The sequence below is a fragment of the Meriones unguiculatus genome, chromosome 3, assembly GCF_030254825.1.
Source record: "Meriones unguiculatus strain TT.TT164.6M chromosome 3, Bangor_MerUng_6.1, whole genome shotgun sequence".
NCBI lineage: Eukaryota > Metazoa > Chordata > Mammalia > Rodentia > Muridae > Meriones > Meriones unguiculatus.
Window position 1 is genome coordinate 21,668,851 of NC_083351.1, and position 17,868 is coordinate 21,686,718.

At 41.6% G+C, this 17,868-nt stretch overlaps 1 protein-coding gene across 2 annotated transcripts in view; it reads left to right on the forward strand.

Moving 5' to 3' along the window:
* Khdrbs1 (KH RNA binding domain containing, signal transduction associated 1) overlaps nt 1–15,407 on the forward strand; it is a 40,240-nt gene extending 24,833 nt beyond the window's left edge. The window contains exons 9-11 of one of the 2 annotated variants that reach the window (XR_002476399.2): nt 473–662; nt 3,188–3,247; nt 12,630–15,407. Coding sequence is in view for 1 of the 2 variants with exons in the window: in XM_021636760.2 (XP_021492435.1) it covers nt 473–570 (98 nt within the window). In the remaining variant the exon portion in view is untranslated. Of the gene's footprint in view, nt 1–472; nt 1,790–3,187; nt 3,248–12,629 lie in introns of those variants that run through there. The other variant, XM_021636760.2, reaches the window with a different exon arrangement.
* Nucleotides 15,408–17,868: the final 2,461 nt, after the last annotated feature.

The window sequence follows — 17,868 nt, forward strand, 5'->3', positions numbered from 1 at the left end:
ACTTGCTCTTGCCTTGAAAGGGGCTGGCTACCTGCGAAGTGAAAAACTTGCAGATGTCTGTCATCCTAACTGAGACTGACCGCCAAATGACTTTGGGAACAGGAATGGCCATTGTAGTCTCATAAGGTTAATGACTCCCTTACTGCATCATGCAATGTGTTGCATTTATCTAGGTTTTGAAACTGGGTTTCAGTTGTGTTGCTTATGGAGAATGTTACTGCTCAAGAGAACTATACAGTAAAGGGTAGCATTTTCTAAATTGTTCCCTTTTGCCTTCTACTCACAATGGTGAGCGATTTACCCATGCTGGTCAAGGAGGGCCAAGTAAAGAGGAGAGCAAGAAACACTTGGAATGTATCAAGATACTAGAAGAAAAACAGTGTTGTTGGTGACATACCTGATGTTGCCCTACCCTGATTAGCCCAAAGAAACATTGGCACATGGTTTATAAACTGTTTTTCTTTTCTCACAGGACAAGATGACTGGAATGGGACCAGGCCATCACTGAAGGCCCCCCCAGCTAGGCCAGTGAAGGGAGCATACAGAGAGCACCCATATGGACGTTATTAAAAAAAACAGGAGGGGAAAATATCAGTTATGAGCAAAGTTGTTACTGATTTCTTGTATCCCAGGATTCCTGTTGCTTTACCCACAACAGACAAGTAATTGTCTAAGTGTTTTTCTTCGTGGTCCCTTTCTTTTCCCCACCTTCCTCCATTCTTAACTCTGCATTCTGGCTTCTGTATGTAGTATTTTAAAATGAGTTAAAATAGATTTAGGAATATCGAATTAATTTTTTAAGTGTGTAGATGCTTTTTTCTTTGTTGTTTAAATATAAACAGTGTACCTTTTATAATAAAAAAGTTGAGTAAAAAAAAAAAACCACAAACATGTTAGTTTCAAAAGTGGCATTGCTTGCTTAAAGGTTCTGAAGTAAAGGCTTGTTAACTTTTTCTTAGTTTTGATTTGAGGCACCCCGTAAAGTCATAGTTGCAGAATCCCAAACTAGGCTACATTTCAAAATTCAGGGCTGCTTAAGATGTAAAATCACAATGTTAACGGCAGTAGGTGCCACCATGTAAAAGTGAGCTCAGTCTGTCTCTAAAAACATTTCCTTTAAAAGCACATGGCGGTTGAATCTTAAGGTTAAATTTTAATATGAAAGATCCTCATGAATTAAATAGTTGATGCAATTTTTAACGTTAATTGACTTAAAACAACAGCAAAATTAGGTTTGTAAAACTGACTTTTTCATTATGTGGGTTTTGAAATCTAGCCCCAGACATACAGTGTTGAGAGATACTTAGTAGGGGTGGGGTAGGGTTTGAATAAGATTGTCCAGGGAGAGAAGCTGGCCACCTAAATGGAATCTGATGGAGTACTTTTTAGCTGCAATCTTTTCAGTAATAGTACTAATAATCAAATTTTCAGTATTGAAAATGTCATAGTATTTTGTCCATCTGAGATTCTGCACTCCATGAAAAACTCACTTGGACACTGGGGCCAAAAGCTGATGATGTTCATTAAACTGACCATTGTCAATTTTGGGTCAAGTATGTCTCAACACTAGCATGATATAAAAAGGGACACTGCAGCTGAATGAAAAAGGAATCAAAATCCACTTTGTACATAAGTTAAAGTCCTAATGGATTTGTACCGTCCTCCCATTTTGTTCTCGGAAGATTAAATGCTACATGTGTAAGTCTGCCTAAATAGGTAGCTTAAACTTATGTCAAAATGTCTGCAGCAGTTTGTCAATAAAGTTTAGTCCTTTTTTAATCAAAGTAAATGTGATGAATTGTCATTTTTGGGGGTGGACAATAAAATAGTTTCTCTTTCACATAAACTTAAATTAACTCTAAAGTTAATGGGCTTGTTAAAAGTTTGGAGACATTCTTAAAAGTGGTGGTGGGGATTTTATTTTAAGTTTACCAAAAAAAAGTTTATGAGTTGTTAAGTTTTAGTTTAAAAAGAACCAAAGCTTTTTCACCCCCTGGAAGTTGTTGAAAGCAGTTTTATTATGTCCTATCAAAAAATTTGTAATTTTTAGAAAGAAAAACCCAACTGACTAAAACATAGATTGGTTTTCACGTGAAGGTATAGGTACAAGTGCCAGCGACTCTAGCCTGCACCTTCTGTAGAGCCCCAGGTGGCCTTAAAGAAGAACACCAAATCTGTGTGCTCAGACATTGAATTCACCTGTGATCAGATACCACAATTTAGCAAAACCTGGGCACCCTTGAGGGTTTCCCTTCCAGTCCTAAAGATTCAGCTGGCCTAATAGACTGATCCTGAACTTCCTCCCACAAGACTGAGGAAAAAAATGGAATTGGTTGGCCCTATTTTACTCTTAATTTTCAAGGACCTCATTCCTTCCCTAAGAGCCACCTAAACTGCTCGGGGGTGAAAAATCCTCTTGTGTGAAGTGCCAAGCTGCCTGTAGCAGTGCATGATGGGCATTTTTTTTCTTTCTTTTTAAAACACACCAACAAAAAATGTATTTATAGATTGTGATAAAGTGTAAATAACTGAATTTTCAACCGTGGTTTGAAGTGAGCTTTCAGGGCATTATGTCTTGTTTTGATGAAAAGAGATCACTCTATACCCCCCTTTTTAAAGGAAAATTATCGCAAGAGAATCAGGATGTGTAAAGCTAACATGCATCGCAAAAAACCAAAGGTAACCTAAATGTCTGATTTTAATAGCACATATTTCTCTTTTATATAAACTGTGACAGCAACTTGCATAAACAATTCTTCAGTTGTTAATTTTAATGTTAAAACTTTGCAAAACTTGTTTAATAAAAATAGCTGTAAAAAGAAAAACCATATGCTGCCGCATAAATTATCCATAACTCTTAATAATCCTGCCCATCACAAGTGAACTGTAATGTAACCTGGGCACAAAGTCTGACATCTTAAATGACACATTGTAAAATTTCAGTGACTGTAGATGAGAAGACCTGCTGCACCCCAGAGTAAAGCTTTCTGCTCAGCTATTTTAAAATGTACGAGGATGAGCCCCCTAAGACAACATACTGATATTCACAGTGCAATGTTAATTGAATTTTCTGAAAAGTTGCATGTTTCTTTCCTGTAGTGTGTAAATTGCATGCAGAATCTCTATCTTATTTTGTATGTCTTTAAAGCTTCTTCTAGAGAGTCATTCCATATTTCTCAATTTTCAGGTGACTGAAAATTCCTGAGGCTTTTCCTGGAATAGAATGGGTATCGAAGACCCATGTCAGGTATGTGAAGGTGGTTTTCGTTGAGGATGGTCGATGTGTCATGGTGGCAAAGTGGTAGTGCCAGGAGGTGGTTAACAGGTTAGCCTTTCCAAGGCTCACTTTTATCAGATTTAATCACTTCTCAGTTTACAGGATGTAGTGAGTTTGTGTGTGATAGTTAAAGCAGCTAGTGTCAACTCACATCTCCTGAATTCTGCCTTATTCTGCCAATGAGCCACTGAAGCACTTTCATTTGGAGTTCATTGTTTGCAAGCAGCAAAGTGACTAATGGATGTTAGGCTTAGGTTGCAGAGACAGAAAATCTCTGTCTGGAGAGGTAGTTGAACCACTTCCTGGTCAGGAATAATAGAAAGGTAAGCTCTTATGCTGTATTTGGCTTATTTTCCTCTTCTGAACATGCAAGTTCTGTAGAAGAAATCTCTCTATCTTGAGTCAGCTGCCCTTTTTTTTAACACTTTCCTAAGCAAGAACCAATTCCTCAAGGTGAAATTGAATCTGGGGTGGTTGCCCACAATGTCATCTCAGCCCTTGAGAATCTAGGGCTTGGGAATTGCTGCTAGATCAAGACCAGCCTGGACTATAGAGTGGAACTTTGTTTCAAACAACTGAAAAAGGGGGTGGGGTGAGTTGGTATTACTAGGGAAAAAAATTTGTATCAGGCAGAAAAAGATAACTATAGTAATTACTATAATTTATAGAAACAATGAAGTTAAGCAACTTAATCAGGTTAGTAAGCAAAAAGTTTGTTGTTGGCAAATTATACCATGTTAACCCTACAATAAAAGTATATAAGGAAATGGTATTTCTCACACTAAAGAGAAATTGTGTGGTGGAAAGAACACAATAAGCATGGTTCATTGCACACCTGTGATTCCTACTCAAGAGGATGCTAGAAGATTAGAAGTTCAAGGTCATCTTCAGCCTACAAAGCAAATTGAAGCCAGCCTTGGGTATATAAGACACTGTCTTTAAAACTGAGTGGAGAGGGGCAGAGGAATGATAAACCTAGGAGCTGTCTTGTGAACCGAAACAGTTACCTGTTTTCTACATCTGGGAAAGGCAGGTGGAGACATTGAATACTGAGTAGTGAAGAAAGAAGGCATTCTAAAAGTATATAAGGCTGGCGGGGAAAGCAGCTGAGTATGAATGTTTTTTGTTGTTGTTTTGGTCTGTTTGGGAGACAGGGTTTCTTTGTGTAACCTTCCTGGCTGTCCTAAAATTCATTTTACAGACCAAGCTAGCCTCACAGAGATCTACCTGCCTTTTCCTTCAGAATGCTCGAATTAAAAACCTGTACCACCATGCCTGGCATTTGTATGGTTGTATGGTCAATTAAGTCCCTTTGTTATCAGCTCCACACACAAAGAAACCAAAGTACTTGTCAACCCATTTGATGTTACACATAGTAAATATTAATATTAATTCTGTTCAATTAATATTAATATTAATTCAATTCCTTGATTGCTAGAATTGAGGGCTTTTAGCCTTCCTGTTACTAGAAGCCATTGAGATGCTAGCTACCATATTTCTTCAGTCTGCTTTCTTGGAGTGGTATTGAGAAGAAAGATACTAGCTAGGCAAACCAAAGATGTTAGGTGTAACCTTGATAGTGAAGTTTGGTTTCTTTGAGCTGTTTCTTCCAAACCCTACCTCAATGCCAGTAGTTTCTGAGACCAGGCAGCTTAAAGAGGGCAATGAATACTGAGTATTGTTCTTAAGAAGTCATATGTTTGGTATTTGTAATGTGAATGGCCTGTAAATTTAGATAAGGAATCCCTAGTTGAAAGAATTTGGAGGCTAGAGAAGTAGCTCAGCAGTTCAGAATACTTGGTGCTCTTGGAAAGGACCTGGCTTGGGTTCCCAGCACCACTCTGCTAATCTCTGGGGTAGTCTTCTGGTCTCCACCGGTACCAGGCATGTACATGGTACACATAAGTGTGTGTAGGCAAAACATTCATACACATAAAAATCTTATTGAAAATGTTTTTGAACTAGATAATAAAGTCATAGTTGGTTAATTAGCTGATTGGGGTTATTTTACCATCACTGAAAGCTTCTAAAAGATAAAGCTATTAGATGCTAGGTAGGTGATCATGGTGTACTGTAAACTTCACTGCATGCCACAGTGAGGGCCCTGTTCTAGCTGCCATGTATTGCAAGTTCCAGGCCAGGCAGGGCAATACAGAGAAGCCCTGTCTCAAAAAACAAAGCAAAACAAAAAAGTAGGCTAAGGTAGAAGGAACTCAATTCCAATACCTACTGTTTGTGCTTAGATTTACAACTGGTGGTAGGAGAAGTGAGGTGATTACCACTGCTTCTGTAGCAAGTTGAGAGCACAGCATACCAGCACGGATACGTGTCAAGAGCCCATTCTCTGGAACACCTGTTTCTATAAGACAATAACCATAATCAGTATTCTCTCAGAGGCTATTTAGAAAGTTGTATATTGAAACATACAAGCTGTGGTGGTGGCAGCACTTGGGGAAAGAGTCAGGCGGATCTCTTAGATTAGGGCCAGCCTGGCCTACAGAGCAAGTTCCAAGATAGCCAAGCTAGACAGAAACCTTGTCTCAAAACAAAAATCTTGCCAAGAAAAAACTGCTGTCAAAGTAACAGAGTCCCTTTTACATCAGATGGGATGTTCCTGTAGTGAGGCCTTGGTCACTACTGTATGTACTAGTTTTTCCCAGTGAAGCACATACCATTTCACTAGTAACTTCTTATGTGTATGGAGGCCTTAGGACAACTTTGTAGAGTTGTTTCTCTCCTCCCACCTTTACGTGGGTTCATGGGATTGAACTCAAGTCAACAGATTTGTCAGCAGACAACTTTACCCACCGAGCTATCTCACTGGCTTCATCATTTCTTGTGTATAACAAAACTTCAACCTCAGAAACTATTAGTTACATAGCCAAAGTCACACAGCTGTTACACAGCACGGGTAAGATTTTCAGGTAGTATGATTTTAGAGTCTCAAATATATATACACACATACTACATTTAGAAGGACTTTTACCTGCCAGCTAAAGCCATCTTGGAGAATCACTGTCATTTTGTTTTCCTGGAAGGAGACTTCTTTGCCAGGACATCATCATAAACCATTTGCTGAAACACATGAGCCCTTATGCTTGCACTGCTGAATCACGGGTCTTCATCATTTTATCATCCCTGCCCTGAAGAAAACTCAGTCTAACTGGAGAGGCTAAAACCCATATAGTTAAAGAATATTCTACTGCTACACAGGCTAGGAAGTCTGCAGCTGCTGAGAGGCCTCAGGAGTGCCAGCCAGAGACGGTGAAACTGCAGTTCATAAAGGACCACGAAGTTACCATTTTATGATAGAAAACATAATCTTCATTATGGCTTTAAATAGGTGAATTTTTAAGTTCTTCCATTTCCAAAGCAAGGTTTTAGAACTCTAGGGGACAGGGTTTCTCTGTTTGTCCCTGGCTGTCCTGGAACTTGTTCTGTAGACCACCTGCCTCTGCCTCCAGAATGCTGGGATTAAAGGCATGTGCCACTATGTCCAGCCTCTGACCATTTTTTTTTTAATTAATTTATTTATTTATCTATTTATTTATTTAATGTAGATGAATGCTCTATCTTCATCTACACCTGCATGCCAGAAGAGGACATTAGATCCCTGTATAGATGGTTTTAAGCCACCATGTGGTTGCTGGGAATTGAACTCAGGACCTCTGGAAGAGCAGACAGTGCTCTTAACCTCTGAGCCATCTCTCCAGCCCCCATTTTTTTTTAATAATTTTATTTTATGTGCATCAGTGTGAAGGTGTCCGATCCCTTGAAACTGGAGTTGCAGACAGTTGTGAGCTGCCATGTGGGTGCTATGAATTGAGCCCCAGGTCCTTTGGAAGAGCAATCATTACTCTTAACCCCCGAGCCATCTCTCCAGCCCTGTCTCTGTCTAGTTTTAATTCTGATTGCTGGCCATGTCACAGCAGCATTCCCTTTAGTTCTCACAGTTGGCCATATGAGGCTAGGAGATTGACTGGTAGATAGCGTGCGACACTAAATGCCAGTCAAGCAATCTCTCAGTGGTTCAGAGGACCACAACATCGGAGAGCCAAAATCAAAGCTCAAATCGAAGGCTTCTACCCAACGAACTATTGCCTTCTGTTCTCTTGTAATTTGTTTGGGTGTCCACAAGACCAGTTACTGAAAGGTACTCCCAACTATTGTGTTTAGAATTCATGTTTCTAATTTTTCTTCTAGATTCCTGAAGTTTTGAATTCTTACAAATTTATTTGAATTAAATTTGAATTCTTACAAATGTATAGCCTCTGTAGACTCACACATACTGTTGCACTGCAGATTAATAGTCATTGCATGCTTAAAGCCAGCACACATCTGATGAATATTTAATAGAATAGAACAGACAGGCTGGAAACAGCCCTGTGAGACAGCAGCTGTTTTGTGGAGGGGAGGAAGTTCACTACCGTGCCTGATTACTCATTCTTTTGTTTCCAGGCATAGAGAAAAAGGACTGGCTCTTCTAGGCCCTTCAGCAGCAAAGTTCTGTACCCTGGACCTGTTGGGGCCAATTAGCAATTTTTACCCTGGACTTCCATCTTTCCTGTTACTTACTATTTAGGGTCAACCATACATTCTTATATAGTACTCTGCTAAGTGCATCTCCTGTAGGAGAGAGGCTGTGTATTGTCTCACGGCTGTAATCCCTAGCACTACATAGCAAGACCCTGTCCATAGACAGATAGGCTGACTGACAGCTTTGTATCTGGCAGGAGACTTGAATTTCATAGGGAGAGTATATACATGGACTCTGAATCAAGAGCCAGGCATAGTGGTACATGCCTGTGATCTAGCACTCAGGAGGCAGAGGCAGCAGATCAGATATTCACGGGGAGGCCTTCATTATATAGCTAGCTTAAGGTCAACCTATGTTGCATAATGAAACCTTGTTTTAAGCAAATTTCCCCCCAGAATTTCTGGGGGTTTTGTTTGTTTCTTGTGATAGGGTCTGATTGTGTATCATTTACAAAGAGTCACTTGCCTCTGCCTCCCTAGTTCTGCGGTTAAAGCACATGCCACCATACCTGGCTTATTGTATTTTATTTTACTGGGGTGTGTGTGTGTGTGTGTGTGTGTGTGTGTGTGTGTGTGTCTAGCTGTTTTACATACATGTGTGTTTGTGCACCATATGTGATGGTCTGGTAGCTGTGGAGGTTAGAGCGAATGTTGAATATCCTTGGACTGGTCAGACTAGAGTTAACAGACACTTGTGAGCCACCATGTGGGTACTGGGAATCAAACTCTGGCCCTCTGGAAGAGCAGCCAGTGCTCTTAACCAGTTAGCCATCTCTCTAGTCCCTATTTGGTGTTTTTTTGACCATAGATGTATCGTACCATCCTTACCATTTCTAGCCCATGCTATAGTGACTGCCTCTGGCTGGACCCCAAGTAGAAAGTGGATAAATAAAGAGTTCTCAAATGTTACATAGGCAAGCTCCCGACTTCCACCTAGATTTAAGGAGCTCCCTGCTTCAAGAAGGCCCTATGCAAGTTGTGGATCTTTTGAAAAATCAAATCATTTGAGGCACAGGCCATCAGACAAGATGAGTCTGTAAATGGGGCATAAACCCACAAATTTGGGTGTGATTTAGATTTACTATTGTAATAAGATGTCTGTATTGGCTGCCCATTTGTCAGCCTTTGAAGCTTGTCTTGTCCATCAGGGTGTGTCCATCTCTTCCCTAGATGCCCATCTCTTCCCCAGACGCTAATGGTGTATATGAAACTTGAAATGGCAAATTTGGAATTAGATGTAGGGCAGGTTTTCTAGGAAGGATCTTCTGACTCCAGCAGTTTAGGTTTAAATTGAGTGCTTCCCATCTCGCAGCTCTTTGAAGTTAGAATGTGGGAAGCAACACACTTTAAGAAAGAAATAGAGGCCTGGGCAGTAGTGGTACACACCTGTAATTCCAGGACTCAGGAAGAAAGAGTCAAGCATATCTCTGAGTTCAAGGCTAGCCTGGTTTACAGAGTGAATTCCAGGACAGCCAAGGCTGCATAGAAACCCTGTCTCAAAAAAAGTGTACCGCAGTGGTGCTGGCTAGGATATATAAGGCCTTGGGTTCCATTCTAGCACTGAGGGGAAAGAGGAAATAGAAAAATACCCTGTACTCTGGTAAGACCTTTTTTGTTTTTATTTTATTATTTTTAGACAGTTTTGTATAGTATAGTCTGGCATGTAAGTAATGATGACATTTAGCTTTTGATCCTCCTATCTGAGCACTAAGATTACAGGTGCACATCACCACACCTTAGTTTCATGCAATTGAAACTAAGGCTTTGTACATGTTATGTAAGTAATCTGTCAACACCCACATCTCTAGCTCTTCATAAGATTGTTAATAAACTTCTTTCTGGAAATTGGTACAAACAGTCTTTTTAAAATTTTTTATATATATTGACCATTATAAATTAGAACACCTACTGTGTATTACTCACAGGATAGTGTGTGACCAGTAATGCACATAAGTCTCGCTTCATGGAGCTTACAAACTACTTTGAGAAGTGGCCATTACACAGAAAACTCTTTCAAATGTGAGATGTCCTTCCTCAGAACCTTTCCTATTCTGAGGAGTTGTTTCACATTTTCTTTAATGTGTCTGTATTACTCAAAAATGATAATAATTTATATTGTGATAAGTTCCAAAAGGAAAAAAAACAGTCTATGGAGAATAAACTACCTGGGTTTTCTTAAGAAAAGGGCAGTAGTCGCCTAATGGAAGACTTGGCTGAGCCCCGGGGTCTTGGGAGATGGTTTGGGAAAGAATGTGGAACACTGAAGTGACAGAAGGTAAGAGGCAGATTCAAGGTGAGATGCGCATCTAGACCTGTGTGAATGCACCATGCACACTGCTTCTAGGGTGGCGTACAAACCCTCTACTGCTAAGCCGCACTCTCTAACCTATGTTTCCCATTTTAAAGTTTGTTAATATGTGGAGTGCCTCTATGGAAGTGAGTTAGGTCTGTGTCGAAGCTGGGATGTAACCTAGTGACCCCCAAGGTATACCATGTGTGTTTAGCCAGCCATGCCACCACATGTATGTGGACATCAGAGGACAACTCTGTGAACCTGGTTGTCTCCTTCTACCCTTAGGTGGGTTCTGGAGATTGTACTCTGTTGCCAGGCTTGAAAGTGTAGCAAGCACCTTTATGCACTGAACTATCCTGCTGCCCCAACTAATTTTATTTTTTATTTTAGAAGAGGTTCTCAAATTAAAAAAATAAATAAAAGTTCTTACTACGTACTCCTGGCTGGTTTTGAACTCAAAGATTCTTTTGTCTCTGCCTCCTGGTTGTAGGATTAAAGATATGTGCTAGCATTCAGGCTTTTTTTTTTTTTAAGTAAGGAAGGGCTCTAGAAAGGAGCTAAAGAGGGGAACTTAATCATTAAAGCAAACATGAGGACCTGAGTTTGATCCCCTTACCCATGTGATAACATGCGTTTATCCCAATGCTGGGGAAACAGGCAGATCCTTGGAAATTGCTGGCCGGCCAGTCTAGCCTCTACTCATTCAGGTCTCAGCAAAAGTCTCTTAAAACAAATCAGGACATTTGTCTAGTACATGCACCAGGCCCTGAGATTGATTCCCCAGTGTCCTACACCCCCCAACCTGTGATAGAGTGATATAATTGAAACTGGAAACTAGAGCTGGAGAGATGGCTCGGTGTTAAAAGACTTCATAGTGCAGTTCTGTTCCCAGGACCCAGATTGGCATCTCACAACCACCAGTAGCTCCAGCTCCAGGATTTGATGCCCTCTCTTATCCTGCTTGCAGCCTCCACAGAAGTACACAAATGCATACAAAATAAAGCCTTTAAGTGAAACTCTAGAGAACTATGTGGATACAAAAGCTCTTAGCACATAATTAAGTGACTGGCTAGATATGGGCGAAAAGAGTTATATTAAGATTATTGGCTAAGCCAGGCACAGTGGCCCATGACTGCAGTGCCAGCATTCAGGGAGGCAGAGGAAAGCGGATCTCTTGAGTTCAAGGCCAGCCTTGTCTGCAAAGCGAGTCCAGGACAGCCAAAGCTACACAGAAAATCCTGTCTCAAAAAAAAAAAAAAAAAGATCATGAGCTAAAGCCAGCCATGGTGGGGAGAACAGTCCTTTTAACGCAAGAGTATCTATATGTTTACTTTCTGCCAAAGCTACAGTGTAGTGACACCCTGCCTCAAAAAGAAATAAAGATTGACTGATTGATTATGGGCTGGAACAATGGTTGCTGTGGTAGGCAGTGACATTAGAAGAAGCTGCCCTGGAGAGGTGGCCCAGGTTTGTTTCCTGGCACTCATGTCCATCAGCTCACAACCATTTATCTCCAGCCCTAGAGGATCCAATGCCCCTGACTTCTGAAGCACCTGCATTCAGAAGCTAGGTACACAGTCCTCTAAAGATAATCCTGGGTTTTGGGCAGGGCTGATCAGATGATATGGACCCTTGAACCTAAAATTGAACTTTTGTATTCCTTTTCTTAGAGGTTTTTTTTGTTTTATTTTGTTTTGTTTTTGTTTTTGTTTTCTTCCCCCAAAACAGGATTTCTCTGTGTAGCCTTGGCTGCCTGGACTCACTTCGTAGACCAGGCTGCCCTTGAACTCACAGAGATGCACTGGCCCCTGCCTCCTAGAATCCTGGGATTATAAGCATGCACCATCACACCTAGCTCCTTCTAAGAGTTTTAAATTCAAGCTTTTTCATGTCTGAGAGAACCAATTTATTCTATTTTGAAAGCTGAAAATTTTGGGGTGGTGGAACATGTCTTTATTTTCAGCATTGCAGAGGTAGAAACAGATCTCTTGAGTTGAAGGCCAAGCCTGATCTACATAGTGAGTTCTCAGTTGAGGCTATATAGTAAGATTCTTGTCTCAAAACAAAACAAAAATGGGTCTAGAGAGATGGCTCAGTAGTTCAATTCTCAGCACCCACATGGTAGCTCACAGCTGTCTGTAAGTACAGTTTCAAGGAATCTTAACCTTTACACAGACACAAATGCAGACAAAGCATCAATGCACATTAATAAATTTGAAAAACAACAACCTGAGAGCAAAGTTAAGGTCTCAGATGTTTGGTTCATTTCCCCCCAGATCCTTTTGCTCAGTCATATTCAAGGATGGGAGAGTGACATAGGGCTGGAGACATGACCTGACTAAGAGAGAGTTCACAGTGGCTATGGACTTTTGTCTTTTGCCCATCTGTGTGTACCTAGGAACCTGCCTGCGAATGTAGTAACTGGAGGCTTCTATGGAAAAGAAAGGTTGTAAGGGACAAACCCTGACCAGGTGAAGGCTGAGAACCTCAAGTTTCTTAATTTTCCACTTTGTTTCTTTGCAGCTGTCAGAGGACCCTGAATACCAGGAGCTACCTGCTGTATAGAGGCTGGCCTGGGGCATTGGCTGAGACATAGAAACCCAGGAGAGGAGATCAACAGTTCCTTTTTACCCCACCTCTTGATCTGATTTACCCACAGAAAGCCAGCCAGGATCTTCTTAGGAGTCTTTAGGACCAGATGGAGTCCTCAGAGCTTCAGGGGACTCCTTTGTTAACAGTTCCATCTACCTACTCAAGACATTTTAGCGGGGAGAGCTGGGTGCTTAACTCAGTAGTTGAACCATGTCTCACTAGTACATGTGGGGGAACTGGGCTCAAAAAAAAAAAAAAAAAGGAATTGAAAAGTTTGGTGATACACACACCTTTAATCCCATAACTTGGGAGGCAGAGGCAGATGGATCCTTGAGTTTGAGGCCATCCTGGTCTACAGAGCAAGTTCTAGGACACCCAGGCTACACAGCGAAACCCGTCTTGAAAAAAACTAAATCCCTGGCATGGCTCTTCAGGTCAGAACACACGCGGCTCCTGTGCCATTCATTCCCAGTCTTTTGTTTTCCCTTAGCTTCCATAGAATGTGTTGGAACACCTTTTTTGGAACCTTCAGCCTGGCAGCCCTTGGACATTTCCAGAGGACTCCCAGAAGAGATTTTCACCTTCTCAGTAACATGCTAAAAAAAGTTGAGAATCATTTACTTTTAGGCAAAGTTATTTTAAACTTTGTTCATCTTTTTTGTTGTTAGTGCTTGCCCAAAAGTTATTGAAGGGTAGAGCTGTTCTGCTTCGCCTCTGTACTACATTTCTCAAGTATCTGCCTCTGCATAAGGACTTCAATAAAGGTTTGGTTATGTGAATAGTGAATGGTTCTACACTAATAGCTTCTATCAGTTTTGGGAGAGTGCCAAGGCTCCCCCTTACTAGTTAATCTCTGCCAGTGTTTTGTCTTCAGTTTTTCTCTTGAGAGAGATAGGTCATCCACAATCTTCAGGTACAAGATAGTCACTTGGGAATCACAAAATTTTACAGAAAAGCTCAGAACTTGAGATCAAACATCGGGATTTAAATTTCAACTCATTGCTTATGTATTTATCAAGGCCTGTTTATTCCATAAATAGTTCCTCCCTGCTAAATGGGATCTGACAAGCAAATGTATTTTAAATCTGAGAAACTGGGTTTGGACAGAATACTACACAACATTCAAAGTTTCTGTCTTCCAGGCTTATTCTTAAAAGTCCTGTCACACAGGCTCTGCCTTCCATTGCCATTTAGAGCCCTCAGGTTCTTTTGAGAGCTCTGAATTAAGTGTTTGCCCACCCTCCCAGCTGCCCTGCTTGTCAGTCACCTGCAAGCTGAGAAGGATGACATCAGCTTTCTCCAAGCCTCTGGACTTCTCTGAGCCATAAATATTTTAGAAGGGACTTTCTCTGGCTGTTGCCAGGGTGATGGACTCTCAGGGGACTGTGGTGGGAGCGTGAAGGACTGGCTCTGGAAGGGTGGATATGAGGCCTGGCCACGAGCCAGGACTGGGCTCTGAAGGCTCTTGCTATGCCTGCATGCCTTCCCTTTCTTGAGCCCTTAGCTGTTGCTCCCAGGCCCATCTCTGATCTTGGATGGTGTCTGGTCTTAGGTAAGTTGTTGAGTTTTCTGGGCCTTTGTTTTAATACCTCTAGAGGTTGGGTGGGTGAATCTTCATCTGTCTTAGTGGAGGTAAGTGGAAAATAAAGCTATAAAATATTCCAAATCTGTAATGCTGTGCTCTGCTAGTAAATCATGATTAGAGGAACTAACCCCGTTGCTTTTTGATTTATGTAGCAGGGAAGGGAGGACACAATTTAACTGTATGTAGTCAAGTCTGGCTTCAAACATGACTGAACCTCTTTAGTGCTAGAATTGCAGGCATACACTGCCATGATTTTCGCTGTTGCCCTTTGTGATTCCTAATGCCACACGGGTACTGCTCCCACATGACATTTTCTCTCCCCACCTCTTCAAACATGTAACTTGCATGTTTGTGTGTGGGTGTATGTACTGTTGAGATGGGGTTAGTTTAGTTCAGGCTGGCCTTGAATGCTGGCTCTGGCTCCGGCTCTTGTTAATAATCTTTATTATTTTGAGATGAGGTCACCCTGTCTGGCTTGGCCTGGATCTCATACTCAGATTTTGCCTACCTCTAACTCTCAAGTGCTGGAATCAAAGGCATGTACCACCATGCCTGTTCCAAGCTCCCTTTTCTAAGGTTCTCAGATCTAACTAGGCCATCCGGATAGCACTGGGGATCCCAGTTGGTCCTAGTAATTTACAAACAGTTTATGGGTGTTAGGGCCCAAGATATAAAAATGTATACCACACACATACACATACAGTTTTTAGGTTGTTAGGCAGCCTTCCCCAATCTCTGAGCATGTGTCTGAGGAGGCAAGATGACCTCCAAGATCCTGTTGCTTTGGGAATTCCTGTTTCTCTGTATTTGGCTCCCTCTGCTGGGATGCTCATAGTGGGGAAGTGAGGTCAAATATGAGACTAATATTCAGACCATTCTGAGGGACCAAGCTGGGGCAAATCTCCAACTCTTGATGACAGCCATCCAGTTTCTCATGTCCTGTATCTCTGCTATCCACTCTCCATTAGTCCTCACAATAATGAATTGATCCTAAATTTCAGACATGGAACCAAACTGAAATGCCTTGTGGCATTTAGGATCCTCAGGTGATCTTATGTGTTTCCTAGCTTCACTTATTGTCTTAGATTTGTTTTCCATTGATACAATAAAATAACTTGACAAAAGCAACTTGAATTTTTTTTTTTTTTTAATATCGTAGTTCCAATTGCAGACCATAGGAAAAAATCAAATCCACATGAACTTGAAGCAGCGTCCTATCCACAGTCAAGAGCAGAGAATGGGTGCTTAGACTCCTCATTTTCTCTTCGGTCCGGGACCCCAAACCCAGGGCATGAGTAAATGAGTCCCCCAACTTCAGTTAATATAATGAAGATAATCACTGCAAGCCAACCTGATCTGGGAAATGCCCCACTGAGACTCTTCCCTAGTTATTCCAGATTTCGTGTCAGGTTGACAAAACTGATCACAGTTATTGTCAAGCCTGATAGACTACTGGAACGAAGCCTGATCTCAACCTTTGCTTTGTACCTTCCCACTGCAGACTGCAGGTCTATGCAGATGATATGGGGCCTTTGTTTAATTCAGTGTTTTGGCAGGGCATGCTGGCACATGTCTTTAATCCTAGCAGAGGCAGGTGATTTCTGAGGTTGGAGGCCAGCCAGGGTTACAAAGTGAAACCCTATCTTAAAGAAAGAAAACAAACTCCCCAGTGGCTTGCTTTATTATCTCTGTAATGTGTATAAAATGTGAAGAGTTCGACATAGACGGCCTTGAAGTATGAGGGCTGATGTATGGAAAGGCTGATAGAAAAATGGTCCAAGAGATTACAGCATGAACATGAAGACCCTGAATGTTCTTGTATTGAAAGTCCGATCTAAGCCAGGAGCCATGGCTCATGCCTGTAATCCCAGGACTCTGGGAGACAGAGGCAGTCAAATCATTTTGAGTTCCGAAGTCTACACAGAGAAAGCCTGTCTAAAAACAAAAAAGATCTAAAGTCTCTTTCTGGTAAACCAGGTCACTTGAGAGCTGGGTGGCTGCATGTGACATTTCTTCAAGACCTTCACTTTGATTAGCCATCACAAGATGCCAAGATTCTTTCTTGCTAGTTCTAGCATATATGCTATGAAAATAGTTCATTTTACCTTACTTGGATCACTGAGTTTACCTCAACTTAAGCCAGTCACTTGTCTGGAGTAGCAGGAACCTTGAAATGATTTGCCAATCATTTGCCTCTTGGAACAGCAAGAAAGTTGACTCAACAAATGGACAGAGTGAAGGGGAAAATTCTACAAGGGAGAATCAGTTTTGTTACTGGGCGGAGGAATGGAAGAGCAGGTAGTCTACTCAATAAAGTGGGTTGGAACTGTGAGTGCTTTTTCTTAGACTTGAGTCATATATATGCCGAGTCAATTCAGTAAATATTTCCTGGGAAATTGACTGTGCAAGGTCTAGCATCTTCTATATTACAGGTTCATAGACATTTTTCTACCAACTCCACAGGCAGTTTCATCCCATATGGTACACTTTAAAAACAAAAACAAACAAAAAAAACCCCATAAGGCTAGAGATTAATCTCAGGGTCTTGCACACAACAGACAGGCATTGGAGCCTTGAACAAAACCCTTAAGCTATAGCAAATCTTCATCTCTTGAGAGTCAGGTCTGGTCCCTCCTATGAAGTTGTTTTCATACTATCCTCTGCCTACCTTTAAACTTGGTATAGTTCAATAAATTATTGTTTCCTCATTAACAAGTAGCAAATTGTCATCTCTGTGTCCTCAGGATATAGCAGTAACTAAAAATGTTGCCAGGTCTCTCTCCTTTCCTCTCCTCTCTCCTCCCTCTCCCTCCCTTCCCCTCCCCCCATGCCCAATAATGACCAGTGCTTGCCTGGTGCTTGTAAACCAGAGGAGATCATCAGATACCTTAGAACTAGAGGTACAGACAGTTGTGAGCTGCCATGTAGGTGCTGGAAATTGAGTCTGTCCTCTAGAAGAACCCCAAGTTGTGAAAACCTGTGGGCCATCTCTCTGGCCCCTCCCCAAGGGGCAGTGAGTGTGTAATCATGTATGTGTGTTGGGGGGTAGGGTACATGCACAGAAGTGCTAGTGCCCTCAGAGGATCTCCTGTATCATAGCTGGGTTTCTATTACTGTGATAAACACCGTGATAAGGAGAGAATTTCTATTAGAGTTGTAGTCCACCATGAAAAGAAGTCAGGGCAGGAACTTTCATATATCCCAGGACCACCTGCCCAAAGGTGCTATCCACCACAGTAGGCTGGGCCCTCTCATACCCAGAGTTAATAGAAATGCCCACATGCTTGCCTACATGTGCCAGTCTGATGGCTGCATTCATTGTATGTGACCCTGGCTCGTGTCAAGTTAACGAGTACACACTGGGAGGCTGGAGTTACGCGTCCTCTGCGAGAGCAATATGCGCTCTCAACAACTTCCACCTTCCACCCACCTCCTTGGTATCTACCTCCCTCCCGAGGCAGGGTTTCGCTGTGTAGCCGTGACTGTCCTGAACTCACTTTGTAGACCAAGCTGGCCTCGAACTCACAGAAATCTGCCTCCTCGAGTGCTGGCATTACAGGCATATGCCACCAAGCCTGGCTCATT